General features: G+C 38.4%; 1 protein-coding gene, 1 long non-coding RNA gene and 1 other non-coding gene across 4 annotated transcripts in view; 1 reads left to right on the forward strand and 2 right to left on the reverse strand.

Moving 5' to 3' along the window:
* Nucleotides 1-22,056, reverse strand: part of GTF2A1 (general transcription factor IIA subunit 1) — a 43,417-nt gene extending 21,361 nt beyond the window's left edge. Inside the window, exons 1-5 of one of the 2 annotated variants that reach the window (XM_058739921.1) lie at nucleotides 21,664-22,056; nucleotides 17,662-17,763; nucleotides 6,900-7,104; nucleotides 5,063-5,127; nucleotides 1,076-1,151 (exon numbers count right to left, since the gene is read on the reverse strand). In XM_058739921.1, the coding sequence (XP_058595904.1) occupies nucleotides 1,076-1,151; nucleotides 5,063-5,127; nucleotides 6,900-7,104; nucleotides 17,662-17,763; nucleotides 21,664-21,693 (478 nt within the window). In that variant the 5' untranslated portion in view covers nucleotides 21,694-22,056. Of the gene's footprint in view, nucleotides 1-1,075; nucleotides 1,152-5,062; nucleotides 5,128-6,899; nucleotides 7,105-17,661; nucleotides 17,764-21,182; nucleotides 21,311-21,663 lie in introns of those variants that run through there. The other variant, XM_058739922.1, reaches the window with a different exon arrangement.
* On the reverse strand, nucleotides 5,697-5,839 carry LOC131518529 (small nucleolar RNA SNORA79). Its single transcript, XR_009265198.1, has one exon. It is a non-coding gene; the product is annotated as a small nucleolar RNA SNORA79 (small nucleolar RNA).
* Nucleotides 22,057-22,214: 158 nt separating the features above from the next.
* Nucleotides 22,215-23,189, forward strand: part of LOC131517590 (uncharacterized) — a 28,043-nt gene continuing 27,068 nt past the window's right edge. Inside the window, exon 1 of the long non-coding RNA XR_009264664.1 lies at nucleotides 22,215-22,433. This is a non-coding gene — a long non-coding RNA (uncharacterized LOC131517590). The remainder of the gene's footprint in view (nucleotides 22,434-23,189) is intronic.

Consider the following 23,189-nt stretch of genomic DNA (forward strand, 5'->3'; position numbering starts at 1 on the left):
ACCAAAATGCCCTATTAATTCTCAAATAAGAAGTCTAACGATTTTATTAAGCGTTGTCACCCATACACAGCAAACTTAACTTCCTCACTTTTCTCCATGTTTTATAAATGTTTTTAAATGTTTTCTTTTCCTTACTTATCCTCATAAAACTCTTTTCCAATAAAGTTTTAACAACAGATTATGAGAATTGATTGGAAGTTTAAATTATCTTTACTAACATGTTAGGAGTCATGAAAGAGCAGTAAGCAAGATCAGATGTTTTCAGGGGCTCTTTGTTTTTAAAGCTTAAAGACATGAAAGTGTAACAGTTTGTTAGTATCTTGAGCCAAAGCACCAGGGTACTTAGTTTCAAAATGCTTAAAAACAATCAAAGCTTGCTGAACCAATTATCATTGCCACATAATCCTAACTGTATGCATGGCTTATACACACAGAAGTGAATCCCTCTCTTTGTTGTTTTAGATGATGCAGAATCTTCAAATAATTAAAAAGCAACAATTACACGTTAAAAATATGTAGAAAGTTCTTTACAAATTTAGAATTTTATTGGCAAAATAATAAGAAATTATATAATTACGATTACAGAAAGAATACTTAAAAGCCACATAAATTCTTCCAACGTTAATATGCCAAAAATCCCAAGTAAATTTTGTTAGTTTATGCAGACATGCTATATAAAACAGAGTACTTAGTGTGATATCACAAATTTGTTCAAAGGAGTCAAGTTTTATTTGGCAAGTTAAAGGTGTTTAATCTATGTAAGTATTAAATCTATGTACGTATTAATCTATATAAAGGTGTAAAAATCTATGTATTTCTATATGATTATACTTCATTCAATAAATAGGATTCTTATTCACAGATCAAAAGCTCAAGTGCAATTTTCATCTTCCCTACTGCATCCTCAGCAATAATTATCATTTAATGTGCAGTAGTACTTGATCTTATTTTAATAACCTAATAAGCTAAATCACAAAACAAACACTGATTTTTTTCAATGAGGCCAAAACAAAGACTAGATGGTACAATTTTCTGAGTTATACATATACATAATGGTGCTGTTATTCCTAATTACCTGAATTTGTTAATATCTGTTGAACAGGAGTCACGCCTGCAGGGAGTGCCAAGGTAGCAGCTGTAGCAGCAGCGCTCTGGGGGGGGGGGGGGGGGGGGGGAAGCAAAGGAAAAAAAAATCAAAACCGCACATGGGCACAAGAGTACCTCAGTTTAACTCTGGCACATCTTAACAGTATTTGGAAGTTTATTGTTTAGTGTATACTAATACTAAAAGTTCTAATGAGACTAAATCCCATTTTATAAAATGATACAATAAAGACTACCTAGCCTAAATGCTTTGCTTAAGTACTTCAACTAAGTAGAGTAATATGAAGCGCCTGGGTGGCCCAGTCAGTTAAGTGTCTGACTTTGGCTCAGGTCATGATCTCATGGTTTGTGGGTTCGAGCCCCTCTTCACTGCCAGCACAGAGCCCACTTTGGATCCTCTGTCTCCCACTCTCTGCCCCTCCCCTGCTCACACAGCGCACTCTCTCTCTCTCTCTCTCTCAAAAATAAACATTAAAAAAGAAAAGAAAGAAAAAGGAAATGTGTTTCTTGTCATTTCTACACCTAAAGCCTCAAATTCCCACTATGTCCCCAGAATACAGCTATAGCCCCACCTGGTTCTCTTCATGAAATGCAGGTTCTGCATTTCATTTATTTTAATAAATCTTGTCTGTACAGGCAAATGAAAGGTAATCTAAGTCTGAGGAGTAAGTTAACAGCCATTTACTACTGAGAAATATTATTTAGAAATACGAAGGGCCTAGAGGCACCTGGGTGGCCAGTCGCTTAGGCACCCGACTTTGGTCCTGGTCACGATCTCACAGTTTGTGGGTTAAGGCCCGATGTCAGGCTCTGTGCTGACAGCATGGAGCCTGCTTCGCATTCTCTGTCTCCCTCTCTCTCTGTCCTTCCCCCACTCGGTTTCTCTCTCTCAAACTAAACATTAAAAAAACATATTAAGGGCTTATAATTCATATTTTATAAGATTAATAGATCTCCCTATACTGGCAAAGTGACAACTCTAGTTTCTACACATCATACGTGACACAATGACCACCTACACACCTCTGCACGTTCAAGTTGCTACCAATAAATATTTCTGGAGTGACATACCATCCTTTATTGATATCTACTGAAAATTTATTCTCGTATTATATGAAATAGCATTAGAATAATGCATTAGAGCAATTATTTCATAAAGAGAACCTGCAACACTGGTTTGATAGAAGATCCTGTTTTGTTTTTAGTATTTTTGAAGTTTATTTATTTTGAGAGAGAGAGAGAGAGAGAGAGAGAGAGAGAGAGAGAGAGAGAAACTACAAGCAGGGAGGGCAGAGAGAGGGAAGATACGAAGAAAGCTCCACACTGTCAGCACAGAGCTGACAGATGGAGGCTTGAGCTGACTAACGAGGAGATCATGACCTGAGCCAAAACCAAGAGTCGAACACATACCCAACTGAGCCACCCTGGTACCCTGGTCTTGTTTTGTAATTTCTCTGAAATACCTTTCTACCTAATATATTACCACTATCCTCCATTCTTACTGAATTACTTAACTTTTCAATGTGTTCATTTCCAAAGCATGCATAACTATTAAAAAAATCAAAACTGGGGTGCCTGGCTGGCTCAGTCAGTACAGCATGTGACCCAAGAGTTCAAGCCTCATGCTGGGTGTGGAGATTGCTTAAAAATAAAATCCTTTTAAAAAAAAAAAATTAGAACTTTTAGAAAAAAAATTTTTTTAAGTTTATTTATTCTGGGAGAGACAGAGACAGCATAAGTGGGCAAGGAGCAGAGAGAGAGGGAGACAGAGAATCCCAAGCAGACTCTGCACTGTCATCATGGAGCCTGACATGGAGCTCGAACTCACAAAACAGTGAGATCAGGACCTGAGCCAAACGAAGAGTCAGATGCATAACCAACTGAGCCACACAGGTACCCCAAAACTATTTTTAATGGCTATCTTCTAATCAGGAATAATAATGCAAACAAACAAAACCCAAAAACCTTTTATTGGTAAGGAGCCCACAGTGATTATGTTTCAGAATATATAAAATGTATGAGGCAAACACTGACTGACAACATCAAGTAAAATACTAAAATATACATAGATGCTAATGCATTTTATTGATTGACATTTCTGATCCATGATCTGTTTAAATACATGCTTTTTGGAATCAAGGAGATGTAAAAAAAACAGGTAAGAGATGGGCTACTGATTTTGCCCCAGTCTCTTTAAACACAATTTTAATTCAAAATTCTCTCGCAAACACTTAAAATTCTTAGAAAATCTAAGTAAGATGGGCCTACTCCAAGTGATTCTACAAAACTTGGTTTTAAAATGACACAAGTTATTCCCTAGGAAACAGTCTCAATAGTACCAACTGCAATATATATCGTACAGTTAGACTTTTATTTTTAAGGGTGGAGGTTAAAAAAAAATAATTGGGGGTATTAGACCTGAAATGGAATTTTTGAATGATAAAAATTCTTGTGATTCCATAATAGACTGGAATTTTGTGATTTTCATGCAGAAAAAATTAATTCCAGCAACTTTAACTGGAAGTACAAATAGATATGCTTGATTTTTTTTGTGAATTTAAAAACTGTAATTTCCACTATAGTGCAGAAATTTGCAATTCTGTCAAGTTATAAATATATAAGGCTGGCATATTTTAAAAGGAATCATTTGTCTAGTAGGTGAGCCCTGTTTCCTATCTGGCTTATCAATCACAAATGAGTTTGAGGTTCACTACTCATCACTCACCAAACAGAAGTGATTTTTTTTTAAATACTCCTTTTTCAGGAGCACCTGGGTGGCTCAGTCGGTTAAGCGTCTGACTTCAGCTCAGGTCATGATCTCACAGTTCGTGAGTTCAAGCCCCGACTCGGGCTCTGTGCTAACAGCTCAGAGTCTGGAGCCTGCTTCAGATTCTATGTCTCCCTCTCTCTCTGCCCCTCCCATGCTCATGCACTGTCTCTCTCTGTCTCAAAAATAAACATTAAAAAAAAAAAATTAAAATACTCCTTTTTCATTTAAAAAAAACTATCTGAAAAAAAATCTCATTGCTGGAGGTAGGCTAAGATTATTTTTTTTAAATGGTTCTTTAATCATTTAAATGACTCTTATGATTAAATGATAATCATTTAATGATTCTTTAATCATTAAATAAAAGATCTGGCTGAATTTAAGAATGAAATGTTAGAACTGAGACACCACTAACAGTCTATATATTGTAAACAGAAGAAAAGTCATTTATAAGAAAGTGCTGGAGTAACTATTCTAATAAGACTTCATTTTAATGTTTTACTAAAAAAAAGCTTTAAGTTCATAGGTAAGGATTCTCTAAGGACCTGAAAAGGTTTTTTGAATATTTGATGGGAAATACTGTATGCCCTAAACAAAATGTGAAAATTTAAGGACTTATGTTCAGTGAATATCCCTTAGAAATATCAAAAGACTAATACATAAAACTCAACTGGTTAAAATGCACTTTAAAGTAGTAACATACACATCGTAATAAATCTTAAAAGGCTATGCTATGTTGTTAAATCAGAGCAAAACTTTTTAAAAGTTTGATCTTAAAAACAGTTATCTTGAACTATGCAAATAGTTCATTTTCATTTTTAGAGCTTATAATTCTCAGCATTCCTGACCTCTTGCAATTAATGGATCTTCTGAAACAGAACTATAATTGGCACAGTATGTCTGGTAGGTCTCAAAACCTATTTTCAAAAATAGCATGGAATAAAACAGCTCTCAGCACCATTCTTTTGGTATTTTCAACAGAAAACGGTATAATTTTATGAACCTCAATGTCTAAGTATCAAGCTAAACTTTAGATTTGCTGCTAAATCCAATATTTAGGAAACAAAATAAAACAGCCATTTTGCTCAAGTTTTGAATAAACTTCAGACTGTTAATACACAACATACCCAGGCATAATCACAATTTTGAGTTAAAGTAGAGCCAAGCAAAGTGCTACATTTTGAGTCTCACCATGTTTGATGCATTCATATGTTGTATCAGCTTAGAATCAGGAACTATAACTTGTGGTGCAGCAGCTAGTAAAAAGAAAAAAAAAAAAGACACATGCAAACAAGGAACCATGAGGTTGTTTCATAATCCTAAGAATGCTATACAATGCTGAAAATTTTTTCACATTTTCTGCATTCAAATGCATTCACCCATTTGATATCTCAGAATGTTATAAATATCTATAAATAACAGCTGTGACATACCCATCTTATACTAGAAACCATCAATGAAAAAAAGAATTAAGTAACAATACATAAGGACACAAGAGAATTTGGGAACATGAAGTAGTGAGACACCTAATATTTATATGTATACAGCTCTGTGCATTCTTAAACTGGAAATCATCAAACACAATTTAATCCTGTCTTGGTAACTCAGCACGAACTATTTTATCGATATAATGATGCTACTGTTGGAATGAATTATTAACCCCTTAAGAATGAGCTAAAAAAAAAAAAAAACTTTAGTTTTTTTTAAACCTACAGAGCCCCTTTGTCCCATTTGACAGTTGCCAGAATCTTAAGTTACTTCCAACAATGTTTTTAAAAATATAAATCAGAAATAATGGCAATATTACAGAAGTATAAAAGGAATTAAGTGTTTGATTCCGCAAATTTCAGAGAATAAATGATAATCCCATTATCCTAATATTCTCTGAGTGAAGAAAATCAAATTTTAATTTATGATGACCTAAAATCCTAGTGCCAGACCTGAAGGCAATAGGAGGAACAGTCATCAAAACAGATTAAAAGGAATAAAAACAAACAAAAAACAAAAAAAGATTAAAAGGATAAAATTATTTGATGCAGATACAGAATAAAATCAAATATTAAAAGTCATATTTGGCATAACAGTAAAATAACCCAAATAGACATTTCTACTGTACATCATTTACCATATATCACTATCAATTTTAAGTCTTAAGTATATTCTCAGATACTCTCAAATGAGGCATATGAGTAACTAAACTGTTACTTTGAAATAAAATTTTTCATATACCTTCATTCTCCTTTCCAATAACAAGATTTACAAAACTCAAATGCTCCGAAGTTTCATAACTGAACACATTTGTCATGACAGAAAATACTTGCTATATGCAGCAGGCCAAGCTTCTTAGCCTTTTCAGGGCCCAAATTTTCCTGAGCATTGAAATGTTCGAAGAGCTACTTCCCAAAGCTTTTGTAAAGCTTCAGTGACACAAAATCTATGAAATTACTTGCACAGTACAAAGCACTATGGACACAATCTATAAATACTTGGTTTTTCTTACCTTGAAACCAAGTAATATAAATTAAGATATGTTATATATACACTCTTCGCTTAAAAGAAATCTAATTCAATTTACACTTACTAAATTACTAGGAAATTGAAATTACCGATTGCCATCATTACAAAAATTCTCCAACGTTTCAGATATATTTATAAAAACTAAACTTAAATAGGTCTTTGGAGGAATAAATCAATTTCATTACAAAAGTAGATGATTTTCCCATATAAAATAATGAAACCCTTAAATAAACCTTTATAGATTTGACTTATTGTAGGAAATCCAGCATTATGTAGACTTCTCAAAAGTATTAATACACTTACCTGAATATCATCTTAGGCTCTCAATTAGTTAACCAGTTGTTTATCATTACTACAAAAATAAAATCCACTTTTTATATAAAATCTGTCGGCAAATATATATATACCAATCCCTCGGCCAATAGAAAGGAAAAACCTAGAGTATTTCTCTTCTTTGAAAATGACAAATTTCAATTCCAAGTTGTAAGTAGAAAAATATACCCAGCCTCACCTTGCTGTGAGGCAGGAATAAGGACCTGCTGGGTCTGCGCTTGCTGAGGTACCGTCTGCTGTGGTTGAGTTTGCTGATGGTGGTGGTGGTGGTGATGCTGCTGTTGCTGAGGTTGATGTTGTTGTTGAACTTGCAGTAAAAGCTGTTGCTCTTCTGAATGAAATCCATCGACTGCCCTAGACTGCATTAGTTTATTCTCCCACAACTAAGGTAAAAGAAAAGAACATTCTAAGTGAACATCAAGGAAGATAAATCCAGACATGGACAAAACATATTTTATTAGTCTGTTCATAAAATTCTTCCATTTTCAAAACTGATACAACCACAAAATAAACCAACCCCTAATTCTTATCCAAGTGTATGCAATAACCAAAACTAATTTTTTTTTTAATTTTTTTTTTTTTTAACGTTTATTTATTTTTGAGACAGAGAGAGACAGAGCATGTACGGGGGAGGGTCAGAGAGAGGGAGACACAGAATCTGAAACAGGCTCCAGGCTCTGAGCTGTCAGCACAGAGCCCAACGCGGGGCTCAAACTCACGGGCCGCGAGATCATGACCTGAGCTGAAGTCGGCCGCTCAACTGACTGAGCCACCCAGGCGCCCCCAAAACTAATTTTTAAAGTATCAAATTTCAGGGGGGTCTGGGTGGCTCAGTCAGTTGAGCATCCGACTCTTGGCTCAAGACATGATCTCACGGATTGGTCTACGCTCTCAGAACAGAGCCTGCTTAGGATTTGCTCGCTCTCTCTCTCTGTCCCTCCCATGCCCATATGCTCTCTCAAAATAAACAAAAAAACATTAAAGAAAGTATCAAATTTCATTTTTTGCTATCGTAGAGTACTGGAGAATTTTCTTTTTATATCTTCAAACTTTCTACAGTAATTCCTTAGTAATTCCACTCAGTTTCACAGAAGCAAGTTTTTAATAATTAAAGATTATCCTTTTGTAACACCAAATCAATTACTACTTTTATGGAAATCTTTCTTTAATGAAATATCTTTTAAATTATATATGCAAAACACAAATTCATCTTCTCTTGATTTGAACAACGAGAAACATTATACAGGCAATCCTCAAGTTAGAAAAGGGTAACTTTCCATCTGTCCAATCCTACACAAGGATAAAGCAGCAGCAATGCCTAAGGCTTTTAGAGGCACTTTCAACCCTCTACACTTTTTGAAATTCCCCTCTGTCTTCCATCATGACAAGAAATGACAACCCTTTTCTGCTTTTCCCCTTCTCTTTTCTCATCACACCATAGGACAGCTTTTATGAATGGGAGGGGGGGGATCAAGACATGGGCAAAAGGAACACAGAAAATAAAGTATTTATGACTATTTCATCCTTCTTCCTAACACATTTCCTCTCTACCAGACTGTGTTCAATCTAGAGAGCCTCAACCCTTATAAGAAACTGCCCAAGAAAGGAACTGTTCTTTAAATATACAAATGAAATTTAATTCAGTCATTTTGTACACAAGCACCTACACATACTTTGTTTTCTCCCCTAAGATATGCTCTTGGAATATTGCCTAACTCACCTGAGGCTTCTATCAGATCCTTCAAGAAGCTCCCTTTACCAATACTCAAAGATTTTTATAATCTCCTGACACTTCCAACTTCTAGAAATTCTATATTTGTAGCTACATGCTAATTACAATTCCAGCATAGTTCTAATGGCTTGCTGAAAAAGTAAATTAACGGTCAATTTCCCAAAGCAACCATTCCCCTAACAGGTTTAGTATTTAGACTTGCCTGAAAACTATTCTTACAGAGATAGTAACAATATCTATCTCCTGGTTTGCTGTGAGGACTAAATAACATATTCATGTAGTTATCAGAGTCTAGCATAAAGTCAGCACTAATAAATGTTATTTTCATTATTATGGTGGTGGTGGTTATTAATTGTGTAACAGAACATGACACCAGAAGTCAGAAACCCAGTTAGTCCTAGTCTGGCCACTATTTAGCTTTGTGGACAAATTACATATCTTTCTTGGGCATTTTCCTCATCTAAAAAGAGAACAAGTTCAATTACTTCTAAACTCACTTTCAGCTAAGAAATCTAAGTCTCTGAAAAATCTCAGATTGAAAACAGCTAGAGTTCTTTCTAGGGTAACAAAGAATGACTTTCTGGGAGCCCAAGTTGCATCTGGTTCATCTCCATGAAGTGGGCATCCAGCATAGCACGCAGAGCAAAATGGACACCTACACGTTGAATAAAACACATTCCAACTAACATATAGTAAGGCTTCTAAACAGTCTGCACTCACCCAAACCTTCTACACTTTTGTCTGTTCTAAAACAAAACTGGAGCACCTGGGTGGCTCAGTTGGTTAAGCATTCGACTTCAGTATAGGTCATGATCTCACAGTCCGTAAGTTCGAGCCCCATGTCAGGTTCTGTGCTGACAGCTCAGAGCCTGGAGCCTGCTTCAGATTCTGTGTCTCCCTTTTTCTCTGCCCCTCCCCTCTCTCTCAAATATAAACATTAAAAAAAAAAAAAAAAAAAGAAAAAAAAAAGAGTCTAAAACAAAACAAAACCAAACCTGGTCTCTGGTGAGCCAAAAATCACGGTAAAAAAAGTACTATTAATTAATGCTTTAAGAAACAGTTGTGTTTAATCCATGTTTTTATTAAATTGAAAGCTTCAGTTTTATCACCTCCAATTGATCTACCAACTGCAATCTGATCCATCACATGACTTCAATGAAACTTCCATGGTAATGGCAAATATGAGTAATTATGTATCATGTGCTAAGTGCTGGGTACTACTCACCTAGCCTCTGAAGTCAACGGCCTATGGGTCAGAATCCACCCAACACCTCATCACTACCGTCACTATCCTTTCCAGAGGATTGTTTACTGTTACGGGCCTGCTTCAAGTCCTCTCCTCCCACCAGCACTACTGTAAACTGTAATGACTAAGTCCTCTGAGCTCCCCACATCAAGTCATAAATTCTGCAAATAATTACTGAGATCTCCTATCTACTAGACACTAGTAGAGGCATTGAGAACAGACAGTGAACAAACCTGATAAATATCCTTCTCCTCACAGAGACTACATTCTAGTGAAAACTTGTTCTTCCAATCTATCCTCTACTACAATAATCAGTGGTCCTCAAAATGTGGTCCCAGGACAAACAGCATCAGCATCACCTGAGAAACTGTTAGACATACCAATTCTCAGGCCCCACCCCAGACCTACTGAATCAGCAACTCTTGGGATAGAGCCAAAAATCTGTTTTAATAGTCTGTCCAGGTCATTTTAATGCATGCTATTAAAGTCTAAACTAATGCATTTCAAACTGCATACTGTAGCCCTTTAGTGGGTTGTTAAAATTTAATTTTTTTTTTTTCTTGGTAAATATAACGGAATTAAAAAGCAAATGTCATACTACCTCTCTATCAAGTCACTCGCTGGAGCAGAAGTCCAAAAATCTGCATTTTAACTAGCATCCCAGAGAATCTTTCTCACTTTAAGAAAAAATCAAGCTCCTTAGTACAGAATATGTCACCTCTCCTAGCTGCTACTATAACTTGTATTCTATTTTCCTAACAGTGTCCAACTACTTGCAGTTCCCAGAATACAGCATACGTATCTCATGTCTAAATCTTAGTAAACTACTCCTTCTGACAGTCTTTCCTCACAATTCCCCAAACAATGCAAATGTCAAAGTCACACAGCCTCAATGAAATCAGACTGCCTCCATACCCTAGAAATATTTCTTCTGTACTTTTCACACTGTTTATCATCTCTACTAAAGTATGAATTCTTTCAAGGCAAAGACTATGTGTCTTATTCAGAAGCTAACAAAATGACTAAGAGCTTATCAGACATTTAGTTTAATTTCAAAGAAGAGAAGGGAAAACAAACTTGTTTTCCAGCATAATATTTCTCTGTAAGGATACTACTGACATTCTGGCCAGGACAATGCTTTATCATACAGGGTAGTGCCACAGGAAGTGTACAGAAAATACAGCATTCCTGGCTGTAGCCTACTAAATGCCAAGGGTGTCCACTAGTCACTAAGACAAGCAAACATGGCCCCATACATTTCCAACTGCTGGGGGTTGTGGGGAAGACAGAAGAAAGGGGTGATGGGAGTAGTCCACAAAGAATCCCCATTTACTAAGCACCAAATACTAGGTAATGTAAAAAATACAAATACAGTACCCTAAATACTTAACATTAAAATTTAACATCACATAATATAAAGTTCAAATTGGCTGAATGTTTTCTCTCCAATTTCATTTTTTATATGATTTTAATTGTATTTATCAAAATATTCTATTTTTTTAAATTATCAGCTATTTAAACTAAACAATACCTACTTTCATCAACAGAGATAACATTAATACTAACAACAACCAAGAATACTGAATTGTTACATATTTATTTATTTATTTTGCTAAGGAAATAGGAAGAACTATTTTTCTTCCTTTTCATAATACTATTTTCCCTCCAACACAGTAGCTATTATTTCTGGCAATCCTACTTCAGCCATCTTTGCCAGGTCTCTGAAATTAGACACGGAGAAAATTCTTTTTCTGTTCCCCAAATGACTCAGATATACACCTGTGTATCATGTTAACTAGACTAATACTGTATTCTAACTGTGCACTTTGTGAGTACTTTATAGGTACAGACTCATTTTTACAAAATCCTAGAACACTGACATTGTTACTAGCTCCTTTTTACAGCAAAAGAACCCAAGGAACAAGAAGTTATATAATTTATCCAAGACCACCAACTAAAAGCAGGCAAAAATGAAGAACAATCCACTCAGTCTGACTCCACTGTTTCCAGTCAGGACTGGATTCTGAGAGTGAGCAGGCACACTAGGCAACCTGCTTGCCTCACCCTAATCCCAGCTCTGGTCCAAGTTTCTAAACTCTACACTATATTCCTGTTATCAGAGCAGGCCTATTCACAACTCTGGTACCTTCTTTTTACTGGTAAGTATTGAATGTCATCTGAAGACAAAGGCCTAGGTTCAAGTCTCTAGCCCATGATAAATGACCCCATCAAAGCATATTCTCTCCAAGTCTATTTTTTGATCTATAAATTTTTATTAATCTACCGCTTCCTGGCAGTCTGCTAGGCTAGAAATTCTGAAGAATTCTACTTTCACAAAATATCTAGCTCCTGAATAAAACATAAGACAAATTCATTTACGTATGGGCTCTCTTGAACTGGGGTTGGGGAACAGAGTTTTCCACAAGGACAAATGAAGTGGAATAATGGATTATTGTTCAAGTTATGACCCAAGTGTTTATATATAACTAGAATATATTTAAAATTATCGTTCTCCATCAGGGGTGGTTTTGCCCCCAGGGACATTTGGCAATGCATGGACACATTTTTGGTTGTCAGAAATGAAGGGTGCTACTGGCATCTAGTGGGTAGAGGCCAGGTATGCTGCTAACATTCTACAATGAACAGGACAGCCCTCTACAACAAAGAATTAACAAATGTCAAGGTTGAGAAACCTGATCTAGAGACAAAGTGAGTTTCAGATTTGTCTCCAATCGAGAAAATTTTTTCTCACGGTTTTATTGAGAAAAGAGGTCATGGTTTTTGTTTTTTTATTTAAATCCAAGTTAGTTAACATATAGTGTAATGATGGTTTCAGTAGTAGAATTTAGTGATACATCACTTACATGTAACACCCAGTGCTCATCCCAACAAGTGCCCTCCTTAATGCCCATTATGCAGTTAGCCCATCCCCCACCCAACACCCCTCCAGCAACCCTTCCTTTCTTCACTATATTTAAGAATCTCTTATGGTCTGCCTCCCTCTCTTTTTATCCAATTATGTTCATCTGTTTTCTTAAATTCCACATAAGTGAAATCATATGATATCTACCTTTCCCTGACTTACTTCGCTTATTAGCATAATACACTCTAGTTCCATCCACGTTGTTGAAACAGCAAGATCTCATTCTTTTTGATTGCTGAGTAATATTCCATTGTGTGTGGAATATTATGTGTGTGTGTGTGTGTGCGCGCGCGCGCGCGCATATAAATACATACACACACATGTGCTTTTTCCATTTGTCAGTCGAGGGACGTTTGGACTCCTTCCATAATTTGGCTATTGTTGAGTGTTGCTATAAACACTGGGGTGCATGTGTCCCTTCAAATCAGCATTTTTGTAACCTTTGGATAAATACCTAGTAGTGTATTGCTGAGTTGTAGGGTAGTTCTATTTTTAATTTTTTGAGTAACCTCTGTACTGTTTTCCAGAGAGACTATGTCAGGTTGCGTTCCCACCAGCAGCACAAAAGTGTTCCTCTTTCTCCACATCCTTGCCAACATCTGTTGTTTCCTGAGTTGTTAACTTTAGGAGAGGCCATGTTTTATATCTCCCATAGTATTTGCTGTTGAGATATGGGGAGCTCTGACAGTGTAGAAAGAAAGATGATTTTATCATTCACTTTAAAGAGGATTTCTAGACTGTCATTCCCATCCATAATCACTCACCAATCCAAATCACAACTTACATTCAAATAGAGATTAAAAAATGGGGCGCCTGGGTGGCTAAGTTGTTTAAGGGTCCAAGTTTGGCTCAATCTCGCGGTTCATGGGTTTGAGTTTCGCGTCGGGCTCTGTGCTGATAGCTCAGAGCCTGGAACCTGCTTCAGATTCTGTGTCTCCCTCTCCCTCTGCCCCAACCCCACTCGTGCTCTGTCTGTGTCTCTAGTTCTCAAAAATAAACAGTAAAAAAATAAATTTAAGGGGTGCCTGGGTGGCTCAGTTGGTTAAACATCCAACTTCAGTTCAGGTCATAATCTCATGGCTCCTGAGTTTGAGCCCAGCACTAGTCTCTGTGCTGACAGCTTAGAGCCTGGAGCCTGCTTCAGATTCTGTCTCCCTTTCTCTCTACCCCTCCACGGCTTACGCTCAGTCTCTCTCTCTCTCTCTCATATAAACAAACATTAAAAACATTTTTTAAATACATATATTTAAAATATGTATGTATAGATCAAAAATCAAGACTGTGATTTTTTTTTTATTTCCCATAGTTTATACATTAAAGTAGGCCTATAGTGTTTCAAGAGATAACCTAGAAAATTGGGTTGAATTTTTTTTTTAAGTTTATTTTGAGAGACAGAGAGAGAGAGAGAGAGAGAGAGAGAGAGAGAGTGAGAGCATGCACAAGCAGGGGAGGGGCAGAGACAGAGAGAGGAAGAGAGAGAATCCCAAGCTGGCTCTGCTCTGTCAGTGTAGAGCCCAATGCAGGGCTTAAAGTCATGAACTATGAGATCATGACCTGAGCTGAAACCAAGAGTTGGATACTCAACCAAATGAGCCACCCTGGTGCCCGGGTTGATTTTTTTTTCCCATCACTTCCCTTCCAGCATTATCTAGTTAAACTTTAAATTACATGCACAGTCACTACTCATCTTAATTCATAATCTAATTCACCATGTATCCTTCACAGCAGTAGGGAAATTTTTGATAAAAGTTTGTGAAATAGCCCAAAAGAGGAGAGGAGGGGCTAGAACTAATGACAAAGTTCTTTGTAAAACACAAAACACAAAATCAATTGTTAGTCTTTATTAGCAAGAATGTCTAAACCTGTAGAATCTAATACAATATCCCCTAGCCACATACACATGGTGATTTAAATTGGAATTATAATTAAAAACTCAGTTCTTCAGTTCCACTAACTACATTTCCAGTGCTTAACAGCCATATGCTGCTAGTGGCTACTATACCGGAGAACACAGATATGGAATGTTTTCATCACCACAGACAGGGCACATTCTGGAAATTCTAATGAGATTCTGAAGAAATTTAGTACAGAGAATTAAAATAACATAAACTCAGTTTAGCCTAACAGTTTATTTTTAAATCCAGTGACAATCTAGAAAAGAAGAGTATGCCCCATTTGGAAAAACAGTAAAAATATTACAGTACTTTGTTCAGTTAGATTATGGAGTCATGTTTGTTATTAACCAATTTAATTAAATATTTACTGAATACCAACCACATATGGAAGGCACTGTGTTAGAGGCTAGGGATTCAAAGATGAGTAATTCACAATTTTTGTTATTAAAAACTAGCCACTAAACAAACAAAAGGTGCGTAATATATATATCATTCAATATATTACATACTCCATTGTATAGATTACACTAATATATATTTAAACAGCCAAATATAATAAAAATACAGGTAGAGCTATTTAATCTCAAAGACAACTCATTCTCTTTGAGAGAATGCCTTGATTCTATTGGAACCATTCAGAAAAACCAATTCCCCACACTTTGTGAAAAGCAAGAGTAGATAACCAACAACCTGGATTAACTGCCAGTATGACTTAAGGTAAGTCTTTGGGGCTGATTTCCTACATTTAAAAATGTTGCATCTTCTACATAAGTTCAAAGTACTTTAAGGTCAACCATTATACCAGTGTAATGTAAACAGCAAAGTATTTGCTCCACAGAACACAAAGGAATCAAACTAATCTTACTCTTCTCTTATTCATACCCTGAGATACTTTATGCTGTTTCAGTAGTTTATATTGCTATTCTTCCAACTCATGTCTCAAGAGTTGGTGTCCTTTCACTAGCAATTCTGGATACCTACTCTTTACTTTTAGTAACCATTACATTTCTCTCAAGGTAAATAAAAATTTCCTCATTTCACTTAAATCTATATATTTTTCCTTCCTCCCACAGGCAGATTCTTGTTAAAAACTCTACAGAAGTTGCCCACAGATGCCTAAACATCCTAAGATACATTTTATCACCATAATAAATATGAGGTTTGCTTTATTTAAAATAAGTTGCTAGGGGCACCTGGGTGGCTCAGTCTGTTAAGCAACCCACTTTGGCTCATGTGATGATCTCACAGTTTCTGGTCCGAGCCCCGTCAGGCTCTGTGCTGGCAGCCCGGAGCCTGAAGCCTGCTTTGGATTCTGGGTCTCCCCCTCTCCCTGCCCCTCCCTAACTTGTGCTCTCTCTTTCTCTCAAAAATAAACATTAAAAAAAATTTAAAAAATAATAAAATAAGTTGCTAAGCTGCAGCCTCCACACTTCCACTGAATGGATAAATAATGCCAAATGTTCTTAGCATTGTGATTACTGTCCTCAAGGAACTCAATATCCAATTTCTAAGCCAGCAGTTCTAAACCTTTTTGGTCTCAGGATCTTTTATTCGTTTCAAAAATTACTGAGGACCTCAAAAAGCTTTTATGAAATTATAACTAAGTTGTTTTTTTTTTTTATGTTTACGAATGCATTTAAAAACAGCAATGTATCCATTATATGTTAACATAAATAACATATCTTTAAAAAAAATAACCATATTTTCCAGATCAAATTTAGTTGACAAGTAGCTTAAAGAAAAAATAGCTGGATTCTCCTATCTGCTTCTACATCTACTTTGTTGTTTTGGTTGAAGTAGAAGAAAATCTGTCTTCCCACAGCTAAGCAGTTGGGAAAAGAAAAAGTATTTTAAATTATGGTTTCTTAAAAGTTAGCTATAATGTGGAATCTGAAACCATACACAAAATCCATTAATTTATCTTTCACTTTGAAAGGATTTTGCAACATCATGCATTGGTCATTTGGAAAATACAAATTCACTGAATTATGCAGATATTCCAAATGTTAATACATTTCATTAAAGAGTATCAAATAATGGCACTTCTTAATAGTAACAGTGATCTCCTCTGGACCCTTAAGTAAACATCTTTTTAATATTCACTGCATCAAAATGGGATGCATACATAAAGCACTGTGCATATGGAACAGTTACCTCAAGGAAAAGCACTTGTGCATTTGAGTAGCTACTTTAACTGGCCACTTGTCAGAACACAACTTTTACTGGAAATATGACAAACTATGATTTCCAGACTTGGGCATTTGGCCAACCTCATGGACCCCCTGAAACAATCTGTGAGGAAACCTCAGGACTCCACAGACCTTATTTTGAGAACCACTGTTCTGAGCAATATGGCAAAAAGATTACATGATTTATTTCATGAGTCATTACAATACCAAGAAAACATAAATGCTAAATAAGAATATTGAACTGCTTCTGCTTAAATCCAAAAAAATCCAAGAGACAGAAAACCAGTTCCAAAGTAAAACAGATTATAAACCCAGTATCTGGCCGATGTAAAAAAAACAAAAAAAAACAAAAAAAAACTTAAGAACGTGAAATTCGTTCACCCAGCACTTAATTTCTACAACATAAATACATTTTAGAATATATGTACATTAAAACCATAGAAATAAGGAAGAAAAAAAAACTGTCAAATAATTAGACCATAACCATCCATTAATGGACTAAAACAAACCTATAAGGGGGAGCTTGGGTAGCTCAGTTGCTTAAGCCTCGGACTCTCAATTTTGGCTCAGGTTATATCTCACAGTTGTGAGATCGAGCTCCACGCTGGGCTCTGCACTGAAAGCACAGAACCTGCTTGGGATTCTCTCCCTCTCTCACTCAAAATAAATAAACTTTAAAAAAAAAAAAAAAAAAGGTAAGTCCTACTAATTTCCACATCACATACAAAGAAACTGAAATATAAGCAATGTGCCTAAAGTCAGAGGGAGGATGGACTGTAGAGCTGGGATTTAAAACTAGCACCCTTCACCTAACTTTATACTGCCTCCTGCAGCAAAGTTGAACGTTCATCCCATGGAAAAATTAGGGATCAGTCGCGGATTGAAGAGAGTATTTTAAGGGAGGAAGGAAAAAGTATGACTACTAAAAACAACAAAAAGAGGGAGGCAAACTCACAGTTTTCAGTTCCATCAGAACTTGCTCATCAACTCCATCATCCAAAAAGATGTCTCTCACATCGTTAATAACATCTTCAATCACAGATCTGTACAATTTAGGCTTTAAAGGAAAAATAAAAGACTTGAAAAAGATCATTTTTTACATATTAAATGTATGACACGTTTTCACAAATTCAAAACAAATTAAATATAATCATTTCTCCAAATATCTAAAACTTATTTTAGAAGATACAACTTTAAAGATATCACCATCTTAACAAACCTCATTTGCTTCAGTTAAAATGAATTATTTTATGACTGCATATTTTTTTAAAAGGCGTAGACTACTTAATGTCATTTGTATAGGGAAGATCCTTACACATACAAGGTCCACACAATTTCCAGTTATAATTTCCTATGTTGTTATACTCAAAGCACCTAATGTGATCCAATAACAGCTTTATGGGTTGCTATGTCTGGTTCCCATTATTCTTTCCTTTGTTTGACTCCTCTTCTATCTCAGAACCTCTTCATTAAGCTTTAAACTAGAGAACCTTCATCCTACAGTTATTTGTGACATCTGCAACCTAAAAAACATTCAAATTTAAGTATCACCTAATTTTTTGTTGTTGTTGTTGTTGTTATTAACCAGTCTGTGCCTTTAAGCTACACCATTATACTGTTCATATACCCACACTAACAGGTCTCAGAAGTCCCAGAGAAACAAGACACACTGATCTCTTTCCCAAGATTTCTTTCCTTCAACCACTGCCCAAATGATATTATGAAATGGAATCATGGGCAGCCTCAATGTTTGTTTGTTAAATTATTATTACTATTATTGTTGCTATTTCTTGGGAGGGGTTAGAGGGAAAGATGACTTCTAGAAAGTTGCCAGAAGAATAAAATGATACAGATGTGAAAGCACTTTCAAAAGCATAAAGTATTTTTTAAAAATCAAAAAGTGATAGACAGTAATTTGCCCAACCCACATCCTATTTTTAACATGTTAGGCAAAAAGTTTGCATGTCAGTGGGACAAAACTAGTGGTGCCTCATTATAAATCCTACCCATTATCACACACAGTTAAGATTATCAGACTTTTTCTTTTAATGTTTGTCATTTGTGTTTTATATCCTGCTTATAGTAAAAATTACTGGTTACCCAATAAAACCAAGGGTTTGCTTTCATAACCAAAGCTCAAACAAATTTAAATGTTTCATTAGCATCTCTATCAACAACATGGTTATCACAGGAGAACCCTCTAAGAAAATGTGTCCTTGCAATGCCCAAAATATAAATAATGAGTTCCTCTGTACAATTTACCTCAAGTATTAAAAATTATTCGTTCCTCTTCATTACAATCAGAAAAACAATTCACATATCTGGGTTCTCACTTTTGCTATTCCACTCACTAACCTTTTATTTTGCCAAATCTGCCTCTGTGAACTTTAAATTTTCACATGCAAAATGTAAAACTCTACACGGCCTCCTTATGTTTAACATTGATTCTATATATAAGGAAAGTGTAACTGACTATGGGTATCACCTTATCCATGGTGACTTAACCACTGAATTACAAAAATAACATTTAAAAAGTCATTTTATTTTAAGCCAGCAATGATCCTTAAAGCATTATAAAGAGGTGGTGAAACTTTAAATCGGTACTTGGAATCTTAAATTGATGATGAAAATTATTTTTTCAGCCAACTGGATACTTTGGTGTTTTCCGAAGTCAATCACTCCTAAAAATCTCCAGCTTGGAGATCCAGGCATTTACAAGTACAAAATTTGTTTTCTTCAGGTACTCCCCATTCTGTTTTAGGATTTTGCTTATGTGCAAAATCACCCACAACCTGACCATTTAAAGGATTCTTAAAAGCACTGTAGCTGAAAGGAAATGTGTATTCTTCATGAAGTATAAACACACAGAGAATTTAGCATTATTGTTCATAAGTTGATAAGCCCTCAAAATACCGATGTTTTTAAAAGCATGGAGGTACAAACACACTATTTGAAACAAGCAATTTCCAAGTTATTATTTAAAATGCTAAACCTTACTTGAGCCAAAATTTTTGCCTTCTACAAATTACCAAGTAATTTAGGTTTGTCCTGGTTTTCTTAACACAGATATTCCAAACTTAAAAACTGGTAAATGAAAGAGCAAAGACAGTGGCAGTACCCAATGATTAATTAGAAGGTTCCTTTCAAAAGTGTTAGTCTCCTGGGGTAATACCGGGAAATAAATTGGATTAACTTCTGTATGGGATATCGATATGCAATGAAACAGAAAACACTACTTAGAATTTTAATTTTTTTCAATCCGGTTTGCACTAAACTTCTTCACTCTTACTACTTACAATTCCCTTATAGGTAAATGTACCGTGGGCATAAGGTCCTATGTTGAAGCTTTTAGGCACTTAACTATTTCTTCATAAAGCTTTTTGTCTCCAACACTTAATAGAAAAACATGACACATCAGAAGCTTTGTTTCTAACATTTTCTGAATACTTAATGATCAAAACACTACCAAAGTCCCCTGAAGCCAACAGTTAATGTAGGAAGCGTTTTTTTTAATCCCCATCAATAACGCACTTATTTTCCAATACAAAAACGATTTGACATCTGAGCTACAATTCTCTTTAAAAGCAAAAATAAAAATAAAATGAAAAGAATGGACACCAATTCTATTTTCCCCTAACAAAGACAGGAAATCCTAGCTACTGCATCAAAACAATAAAAAACTTGGGGCTCTGAGAGCGGCCCTGTTGGGTGCGAAATAACAGGGTAAGGAAAGGACCTAGAAATAAACTGAGCTCTGCACGTTCCTGCCTCTCGCCTCGGGAGCACGCACCTCCCAGCCCCGCTCTCAGCAGCTCTCACTATTTAAAGCCGGATCTAGTGTTTAAATGGAGAGGCGGTGACGTAGGCCTGAAAAGCACCTTCCCATCCTGGCAGAGTCTATATTAGAGAGCGGCAATGGCTCTATATAAACAGGGCAGCCAAAGGGAGGAGGACCACAAGGCTCAGGGACTGAAAAGCAGGGTAAGCGGCCGCAGCCATGATGGATCGACCCGAGTCGCCAACGGTACGGAGTCGGGCGGCCGCGGGCTTGTCTGCGGCATTTGGGACCGGGCAAAAACGTGTTTTATTGTCAGAATAAAAATAAGAGTGGGGTGGACTAGTGATCATATTGCGTTCGTGACTGAAAAGGTTATTTATGTGACTGCTTTTTGCAAACCTACGTGATCGCAAGTAACCAAAAAGGGTCAATGGGAGAAGTAGGCAAATTTCAAGGCGAAAGCGGGGGCACTTTGACCACTGTAGGTTTTTGTTTGCTTTGGTGCTTTTGCTAGTGGAAGATACGATGGGGGTTTTGCTTCCCCTTCGCCATTTTACCGATTCGGAAGGAACCGAGATAAGTGCTTTTCAACCTTCGTCCTTTTTTTTTTTTTAAAGAAATATAAAATGGCCCCAGTGAAGGCTCCCTAAGCACAACCGCCAGAAACACCCCAAGTAACCCCCAAAGTAGCCGTTCACCTTCCACCGCATTGAAGTGGACCACGGTGGGTACTGGGGACTCGCCCAATTCCCCAGACGCGGTTTTTGTTCTGAGGCTGCTCCGGGAGCCCTTCTCGAGCCAGTGTGGCCGGACCCGTCTCGGGGGGAAGCGGCGGTTTCCCACCCGCCCTCCCTCCCGGCGGCCGGGGTCTGGGGCCAGGGCCGCGCGCTCGCCCCGGCCCAACGGCCTTCGAGGCCCGGACCGCCCCGCGGCGGCCCCAGGCCCCGCCGGCGCCCCCGCCCTCCCCGCCGCTGCCGCCGCCGCCGCCGCGAGCCCGAGGCGCCCCCCCGCGCCCGCCGCCCCGGCCCGCTCCGCCCGAGGCGGGAAGTGGCGGCGGCGGCCGCGCGGGCGGCTGAGGAGAGTAGAGGCCGGGAGTCGCCGCCGTCCCCGCCCCCGCCCGGTCCGGCCGTTGCTGCCGCCTGAACGAAGCCCCCGCCGGCCACCAAACCACGTCCTTACCACGGTGTTTGTATTTGCCGAGTTCGCCATTTCCACACACAACACAAACAAGAGGGGGGCAAGCCCGAGAAAACAAGATAAAAACAAAACCAAAAAAGAAAAAAAGAAAACCAAAACACCCGGAGGGTGGCCCAAGCCACCGCAAGACTGGGGGTAAAAATTTCAAACAAAATCGGATCCTGAAAGAGTAGAGGGGAGCGGTGAGAGGAGGAGGAGGAGGAGGGGGGCAGTCCTCCCGGAGCTAAAAAACCTCGAGAATCGCCCTTAAGAAAAAAGCCACGACCCTCGTGGGGTCCGGGGGGCGTTGCCCGCTCCCCACCCCGCGCCAAGGAGGGAAACCACCACCGGTCGCCGCTCCCCGCGCCGCCGCTGCCGCCACCGGCTGCAGCTCCAGCCGTCCGGTCCGCCCGCTTCTCCCCTTTATATAGTGAGCCAACGAGCTGCGCGAGCCGCCGCCGCCGCCGCTGCCGCCGAGAGACAGGGCGGAGGGGGAGGGAGGGGCGGAAAGGGCGGGGGCAGAGGTGGGCGGGGCTGAGCGCGAGACACCGCGAGAGCCGCGTGCGCAGGCGCGCCGGGGCGGAGGCCACCTTGGGCCGCGTCGTCACGCGCCGTGGAGAGCGCTGGGCGGGCGGAGCCTTGTGGCCTGGAGTAGTGAAGTCGCCCCGCAGGTTTCCCAAGTCTCGCGTGATCACTTGGTGGCCCCCCCACAGGCGGAAGTGTCCGACAGCTTTTTTGGGATAAGGAGCTTTTAAAGTATTGCTGGAAGCGACGTGCGTTCTGGTGACACTCGAGTTCAAAGCTACCTGGGACCCCTCCTGTCAGGTGTTTCTGCATCTCCCTGAGCTGGAGGAGCTAAGAAATATGGAAAGGGCACTGGCAAGCTGCCTCGCTAGCAATGGCTGCGGCGGAGGACTAGTCACGTGACCCCGCTTCCGGTCCCGGAGGCGATCGGACTCCGGGCAGAGTTTTAAATGCGGAGTCATCTCAAGGGAGTGAGCTAGCCTTGTACTTAGAGCTCCGAGGCTTTCGGTCGACTTGCGGAGGGTGGGCCTTTGGCCTGCGAAATTGTGTTCCTGTTCCTAAAGGGGAGGAAAGCTGGCTTGGGCCCACTGTTAACACATTTCAGAATTAGTAACCTCTGAAACCGGCTGAGTTGTCTCCCCCAGTACAGCTAAAAGTCTCTGGGTTTCATTTCCCTCAAGGTTCGTCCACCTAGTAGACCGTGTACTTTAAGTGATTTGTTGCGGTAGTGGAAATGCCAGAAACACAACAATGAAACATGAGCCATCGGATTATGACAGCACCATAACGTTCCCCCCTCCGTTGTTCTGTTTTGTTTTTTTTTTTTTTTTTAAATTTTTTTTTTTTCAACGTTTTTTATTTATTTTTGGGACAGAGAGAGACAGAGCATGAACGCGGGAGGGGCAGAGAGAGAGGGAGACACAGAATCGGAAACAGGCTCCAGGCTCCGAGCCATCAGCCCAGAGCCTGACGCGGGGCTCGAACTCACCGACCGCGAGATCGTG

The sequence above is a fragment of the Neofelis nebulosa genome, chromosome 7 (assembly GCF_028018385.1).
Source record: "Neofelis nebulosa isolate mNeoNeb1 chromosome 7, mNeoNeb1.pri, whole genome shotgun sequence".
Lineage (NCBI taxonomy): Eukaryota > Metazoa > Chordata > Mammalia > Carnivora > Felidae > Neofelis > Neofelis nebulosa.